At 48.0% G+C, this 7,682-nt stretch overlaps 1 protein-coding gene across 3 annotated transcripts in view; it reads right to left on the minus strand.

Annotated features, from left to right (window-relative positions):
• The window catches only part of POU2F1 (POU class 2 homeobox 1), a 195,722-nt gene extending 192,399 nt beyond the window's left edge, over positions 1-3,323 (minus strand). Inside the window, exon 1 of one of the 3 annotated variants that reach the window (XM_043450202.1) lies at positions 2,881-3,323. In XM_043450202.1, the coding sequence (XP_043306137.1) occupies positions 2,881-3,205 (325 nt within the window). In that variant the 5' untranslated portion in view covers positions 3,206-3,323. The remainder of the gene's footprint in view (positions 1-2,880) is intronic. The other 2 variants (XM_043450207.1, XM_043450222.1) reach the window with 2 other exon arrangements.
• Positions 3,324-7,682: the final 4,359 nt, after the last annotated feature.

Genomic DNA, 7,682 nt, shown 5'->3' on the forward strand with positions numbered 1-7,682 from the left:
AACCTCATGCTTCAGGTCTCTGAAGCAGTTATTCACCTGAACATTCTAATGAAAGCTACAGATTCTTTTTTCCTGCTGCATTCAGGCCCTGCCTATTGGCAGTAAAAGAAAAAAAAAAAAGTGAGAACTGGTATTTGAAATTGGCTTGCTTTTAGCCCATCAAATCCAGCATTTTGTTTCCAATTAATCTGAAGACTGATGTCTCACAAAATATGTATCTTGCAACTGACCATCAAGTGCATTAACATAATTTCAAAGATTAAACATGTCAGTGTTCAACAACTCTTCTCCGATACTTTACTAGCAGGAGTTAAAAAAAACACCAAAGAGAAGCCACACCATGCTTTTAAAAAACAGGTAAGAACTATACAAAATTAAAAAGACAACTCTACTATGGGAAAGCCCCCAAATCAAAATTATTTCTTTTAAATAGCAAAAGTTAATCTGCCTTTCACAGACCGAATGTTCTAAGCCTACACAAAACATAAAATCAATTCTGACAACTTAAAGATGAAGGGTGGGTGTGCTTGAGAAGGGAATAAGTTTCAAGATCAGGGTAGGCACAATGCCTCAGTTTTATTCCTCTATTTTCACTCATTTAACCCTGACACAAACACTCAAAGAAAATATAACCCCATTTCTGTTTTCAGGAGTGCTACAATTAAAATAAGCAAGTCTATAACAGTGGTACCACAAAATTAATATCAGCTCCATTTTAAATTAGAATGAAGAGGCTGAAAGGGGAATGCAGCATGCTGTTAATTGGAACTTCTAAAATAACTAGCTACTCTACAACTCCTAGAAAACACTACTGCTTTTTTTTTTTTTTTTTTTTCAAATACTGAAGATCTTTACAAAGCCTGAAAGTGTTTAACTTGGGGGTAGAAGTCAAGGGGCAGGGGTGAACTAGCCCGAAAACAAAGTGATTTTATTAAACCAAAATAGGTTTCATTCGCCTCTGAAAATGAGAAAGCATAGATTTTTTTCCTTAGGCCCAATATTATGGCAAACTATAAGAAAGTCTTTTTAAGACAAAACAGAACACGACAGAGTTGATGCTTAGCTAGGAGCTGTTTGAAAGCTGCTAACGCCCCAAGAGGGTTTCTTTTGCCCGTGGAGTAGGGGTAAGCGTACGGAAGTTAGTTTTGGGGTGGGGGGGGGAGTCATTTTGGTTATTAGTAAATAAATCAAGCGGCAGAGAACATGAGGCCTAGGCCACTGCTACAGGAGCCAAGGCCTAGCTCGCTCCCTCTCTTCCCAGCACAGTCTGGGTTTGATCTCAGAGCCCCGTGGATTGCCAAGGAAAAAAAAAAAAAAGAATCATATCGAACCACAAAAGCACATGGGGCGAATGTAAAATATAAACACGGCGTTGGGCTGTGAGTGGCTGTTATTAAAGGTCTGAATTACTAAACATGAGAGGCGGGGAAAGCCAGGCGGCCATTTCAATAATATAAACCTCCCCGAATTAGACATTATTCAAATGAGAGAGGTTCAGCTAACCAGAGCGTAAGAGGACCCAGCACCCAGCAAGAAAACAGGAGCAGAGAACCAGGAAGGGGGATCCCCGCCCCTACCCAACTCCCAACCGGTGGGGGGAAACCAAGAATATTATCAACTTGTCAGCGCAGCCGGTTCTGGGGCAAGGCAGGAGGGCAGCGCTTTCCGTCCGAGTTCCCGGGAGGCCTCCGGGCGCCGCTGCGGCCTGAGGGGGAGAGGCCCCCGAGGGCCCCCGGCCCCGCGGGTCTGGGTCAAGCGCAGAAGCGGGGGGCAGACGGGGTGGGGCAGGGGACCCGGAGCTCAGACCGCGCCAGGCACCTTCATTCGGCTCAACTCTCCCGAGAAACCACGGCCGCCGGGGAACAAGGGGCCTCCCCAGGACCCGCTGGGACCCCTGACCGGTGGCCTGGAGCACATGGGATGGCCTCAGAGAACCTGCTCCTCGGAGGAGAACTTTCCCCAAGGGCCGCTTTCAACCCAGTCCGCCCCCAAGGGGGCGAAGCGCCTACCGGCGCGGACTCCCGAGTCCCTGCGCCCGGAGGCCCCCTCGCAGCGCCCAGGACCGCTCACCCCTACCCATCCACAGCGCAGGCCCGGCTCGGGTCAGGCCACCGTACGGGGGATGAGTGGGGCGCGGCCGGGGCGCCCGGGGCCGTGACCCGCGGGCTCGGCCCCGCTCGGACCCCGGTGCGGCGGCGCGGCGCGGGCCGGGCACTGTCCGCGGGCGCACCCGGGCCGCTCTGCGGGCCGCCCCCCGCGGCCAGCAGCGCGGGGGAGGGGTCGCCCCGGCCCGCGCCGGGGGCAGGACACGTGCGGCGGTCCGGCCGCCGGGGTCCGCTCCGGCCCCGCCGCCTCCCCGGCATTGTGCTCGCCGCCACCTCCGTCTCGCCCTCCACGCCCCCCCACGCCGCGCCCGCCCGGCCCGGGTCGCCCGCCCGCGCCCCGCCGCGCCCCGCCGGCCCAGCAGCTATGAATATGTAAAACGTCTTTATTGTCCTCTCCCTCTGCCCCGGCCCCGCGGCCCCGCCGCGGACCCGCTTGGGTAGGGGCTCGGCGGCTAGGAGGCGGAGGCGGCCGGCGGAGGAGGAGGAGGACGGTGCCGGCGGGCGGGCGAGCCCGCGGCGGGGTGGGCTCGGGGCAGGAGGAGAGCGGCAGATCGCAGCCCCCTTTGCCCCTCGTCTTCCCCCTCCGCCTGGCCGCTCCGAGGCTCTTTCCCCCTCCGCTCGGCGCCCGGCGGGGGCTCCGTGCTCCCTGGCCCCCCATCTCCCCGCCGTTAATTATAATAATCCTGAGTACTAATAAATTATGCTAAGTCGCGGGGGGGCAGCGGGAGCCGGGGTTGAGTATGAATATGAATATGTAAAATGCTGTAATGATTACCTGCTGCTGCTGCCGCCGCGGCTGAACTCTCATCTTGACTCGCTGCTCCTCCGTCCGCCATTTTGAATATTTTAACCAAAATCGCCCGGTCGATAAACCCTCCCTCCCTCCGGCTCCCCTCCCCCCGCCCGCCCTCCAGACCTCCTCCCTGCTCTCCGCCCCCTCCAGCTCCCGCCTCTCCGCGGGCGCGCGCCAGGGGGCGCGCGAGGCTGTCCCCCTGGAAGAGGCCCACCTCCACAGGGCTCTCTGCGCACGCGCTCCCTGGCAGCCGTGGCTCTTCAGTAGCTGAAGCGCCCTCAACCTGCGAGTCACTCCTTCGCTTCATCTTTTCCCGTCTGGGCTCTGCACATGCGCGAATTTCCCCACTCGCCTAAAAGGCGGTCTGCGCTTGCGCCATTTTCCCTGGCTCCCTCCTGATGTGTGCACTGTGAAGTGTAGTACGGAGCGCGTTTGTGGTATCTTAATATCCTCCCTTCTCTTCCCGCTTTACTCTCCTCCCGATTTTACTCTGGCTTCCCCCAGTGGCATGCTACAAGAAGGACAGGGAACCCAATGGCCAAAAGGGGAGATACGCGCGAAGTGTCGGTGGGCGGACTGGCCCGCGCCCTCTTCGCTGCGCACTTTTTAAGGCTTTCCGCGCTTTTTAAACACCGACAACAAAGGACGGGCCGCTCCCCTGCTAGGTAATTTCCGGCCCTGTGGGCAGGTAGGGGCGGAAACCAGCGGCGGGGAACCGGGCTGGAGGCACCTGCTGGGCCAGGCGCTGGCCTCCCGCTTTAAGTTTGAATCCGAATTAGTCCCCGCCCTCAACCTTGCCAATGCTGGAGACCTGACCCGGGCCGATGCGAGGGGGAGTGTCCTGTGATTCTTTTAGTTAGCCCCAGATCTTCTGCTCTACTTGTTTTCAACACCCGGCTGGCTTGCACGTTATCTGGGAGTTTTATTAAGTCGCCAGTTCCCGCCCCTACCCTTTCAGGTGCCTTGATCGCCGCGCACCGGATGGAAGCAAATAGCCGACCTCTGGTCTACAGATAAGCATTCTTCCCTTCCTTTCGGTTATGGACATCTTTTGAAACCTAGCATAAACTGAAAACCCACGACCTAGTAAATAAAAAAATGTGGAAATCAGCGGTAGCTTCATCAAGAATTTTACTTTGTTGCTTCTCAAGGTAAATATGAAAAGTAGGCGTTTTCCGATGTAGATATCTTTGCTTGTAACTAGTCATAATGTTCTAAGACTTCTTTATCTCAATTTAATAGATTTTCCTGGACAGACCCGGGTCTAATTATTTTACGAATTTTTAAGCCCTGTGATTTTTCCTTTTTTTTTTTTTTTTTTTTTAAAGAGGAGTGTACTGTATTTCATGATTACCAAATAAAAGTTTTTTTTTTTTAAAAATCAGTTTTAGGTACTCTTGAGGAAAAAAAAATGTAAGATTTAAATTGAGAAGGATTACAAATTCTGGTCTTCCCAGGTGGCTCAGATGAAGAATCCGCTGGCCAGTGCAGGAACTGAAGGAGACTGGGGCTCCATCTCTGGGTGATGAAGATCCCCCTGAGGAGGAAATGGCAGCGGCATTCCTGCCGGGATAAGCCCATGGACAGAGGAGCCAGTTAGGCTGCAGTCCAGGGAGTCGAAAAGAGGAGGACACGACTGAGCACGCAGGCACAATTTCTGCACTGAGGAAAAAAACTGATCACTAGGAGATAGCCAGCCATTGTTTAATAGCTGAAGTTTTAATCATTGTTCTTAGCCTGCTCATTGAATTTCTTACACTGTGCAAGTACAGTTAAACCTATTGTCAATGTCAGCCAATGAATTCCAGGTGGTATTGATTTATTCATGGCAGTTAAGGCCTAGGGTGTATGCATGACTCTAAGCCAAATAATTGGGCTACCCTATAATCTAATTATTTCAGACAATGGCCAACCAACACACAGTTAAACAAATGCAAAGTTTAATCATGTTACAATTAATCTGTAAATATAGCATATTCACCAGCATTGCTATTAATAGAAAGTCTCAGAATCCTCAATCTATTTGAAAGTTGCTCACTTGTGTCAGACTCTTTGCACCCAATAGACTGTACAGTCCGTGGAATTCTCTGAGCCAGGATACTGGAGTGGGTAGCCTTTCACTTCTTCGGAGGATCTTCCCAAACCAGGCATTGAACCCAGGTCTCCCACATTGCAGGCGGATTCTTTATCAGCTGAGGCACAAGGGACAAAGTTAAGTACATGACCCTGCTTTAAGGGCAACAAATTTGAAGTCATCTCCACTAAGAAAAAGAAATTAAATACCCTTGTTTAAATTCTTCTATTTAATCTTTGTTTTGCTCTTTGTTTCAAAAAGTAAATTAATATGACTTTCAGAAAGGAACTGAAGCCACTGCATCTGCTATTCATTATTATTTTATTTATATAAAAGGAAAGTTTTATGGAATGAACTTTTATGTAAAGAAAAATAGCTCTGTGAGGAAAAGAAAGCTGAAAATACTATGTATCAGTGATTCATCTTCCTCTTGATGGTAATATTTATGTTTCCAAATGTATGCTCAGTTCAGTTCAGTTCAGCTGCTCAGTCATGTCCAACTCTTTGCAACCCCACAGACTGCAGCACACCAGGCTTCCCTGTTCATCACCAATTCCCAGAACTTACTCAAACTCATGTCCATTGAGTCAGTGATGCCATCCAGCCATCTCATCCTCGGTTGTCCCCTTCTCTTCTGGCCTTCAGTCTTTCCCAGAATCAGGGTCTTTTCCAGTGAGTCAGTTCTTCACATCAGGTGGCCAAAGTATTGGAGTTTCAGCTTCAGCATCAGTCTTTCCAATAAATATTCAGGACTGATTTCCTTTAGGATGGACTGGATGCATCTTCTTGAAGTCCAAGGGACTCTCAAGAGTCTTCTCCAACACCACAGTTCAACGGCATCAATTCTTAGGTGCTCAGCTTTCTTTATAATCCAACTCTCACATCCATACATGACTACTAGAAAAACCATAGCTTTCACAAGACAGACTTTTTTGTTGGCAAAGTAATGTCTCTGCTTTTTCATATGCTGTCTAGGTTGGTCATAACTTTTCTTCCAAGGAGCAAGTGTCTTTTAATTTCATGGCTGCAGTCACCATCTGCAGTGATATTGGGACCCAAGAAAACCAAAGTCTGCCACTGTTTGCATTATTTCCCCATCTATTTGCCATGATGCCTTGATCTTAGTTTCCTGAATGTTGAGTTTTAAGCCAACTTTTTCACTCTCCTCTTTCACTTTCATCAAGAGACGCTAGTTCTTCTTCACTTTCTGCCATAAGGGTGGTGTCATCTGCATATCTGAGGTTATTGATATTTCTCCTGGCAATCTTGATTCCAGCTTGTACTTCATCCAGCCTGGCATTGTGCATGATGTACTCTGCATATAAGTTAAATAAGCAGGGTGACAATATACAGCCTTGATGCATTCCTTTCCTGATTTGGAACCAGTCTGTTCCAAATCTGTTGTTCCATGTCCAGTTCTAACTGTTGCTTCTTATCCTGCATACAGATTTCTCAGGAGTCAGGTAAGGTGGTCTGGTATTCCCATCTCTTGAAGAATTTTCCAATTTGTTGTAATTCACACAGTCAAAGGCTTTGGCATACTCAATAAAGCAGAAGTAGATGTTTTTCTAGAACTCTCTTGCTTTTTCGATGATCCAGTGGATGGTGGCAATTTGATCTCTGGCTCCTCTGCCTTTTCTAAACCCAGCTTGAACATCTGGAAGTTCACAGTTCATGTACTGTTGAAGTCTGGCTTGGAAAATTTTAAGCATTACTTTGCTAGGGTGTGAGATGAGTGCAATTGTGTGGTAGTTTGTGCATTCTTTGGGATTGCCTTTCTTTGGGATTGGAATGAAAATGGACCTTTTCCAGTCCTGTGGCCACTGCTGAGTTTTCCAAATTTGCTAGCATATTGAGTGCAGCACTTTCATGGCATCATCTTTCGGGATTTGAAATAGCTCAACTGGAATTCCATCACCTCCACTAGCTTTTTTTTTTGTAGTGATGCTTCCTAAGCCCTACTTGACTTCACATTCCAGGATGTCTGGCTCTAGGTGAGTGATCACACCATCATGGTTATCTGGGCCATGAAGATCTTTTTTGTATAGTTCTTCTGTGTATTCTTGCCACCTCTTAAATCTTCTGCTTCAGTTATGTCCATACCATTTCTGTCCTTAATTGTGCCCATCTTTGCATGAAATGTTCCCTTGGTATCTCTAATTTTCTTGGAGATCTTTAGTCTATCCCATTCTATTATTTTCCTCTATTTCTTTGTACTGATCACTGAGGAAGGCTTTCTTATCTCTCCTTGCTATTCTTTGGAAATCTGCATTCAAATGGGTATATCTTTCCTTTCCTCCTTTGCCTTTAGCATCCCTTCTTTTCTCAGCTATCTGTAAGGCCTCCGCAGACAACCATTTTGCCTTTTTTCATTTCTTTTTCTTGGGGATGGTCTTTATCACTGCCTCCTGTACAATGTCAGGAATCTCCATCCATAGTTCTTCAGGGAGTCTATCAGGTCTTATCCCTTGAATCTATTTGTCACTTTCATTGTATAATCGTAAGGGATTTTATTTAGGTCATACCTAAATGGTCTAGTGGTTTTCCCTACTTTCTTCAATTTAAGTCTGAATTTGGCAATAAGGAGTTCAGGATCTGAGCCCAGGGCCTAGCACAATAACTGAACATAGTAGATAGTCATAAATATTTGTTGAGTAAGAAATAATAAATGATACAGTTATATATGTTAGGATTATTTTAAAAATTGATA

The sequence above is a fragment of the Cervus canadensis genome, chromosome 2 (genome assembly GCF_019320065.1).
Source record: "Cervus canadensis isolate Bull #8, Minnesota chromosome 2, ASM1932006v1, whole genome shotgun sequence".
NCBI classification, from domain to species: Eukaryota; Metazoa; Chordata; class Mammalia; order Artiodactyla; family Cervidae; genus Cervus; species Cervus canadensis.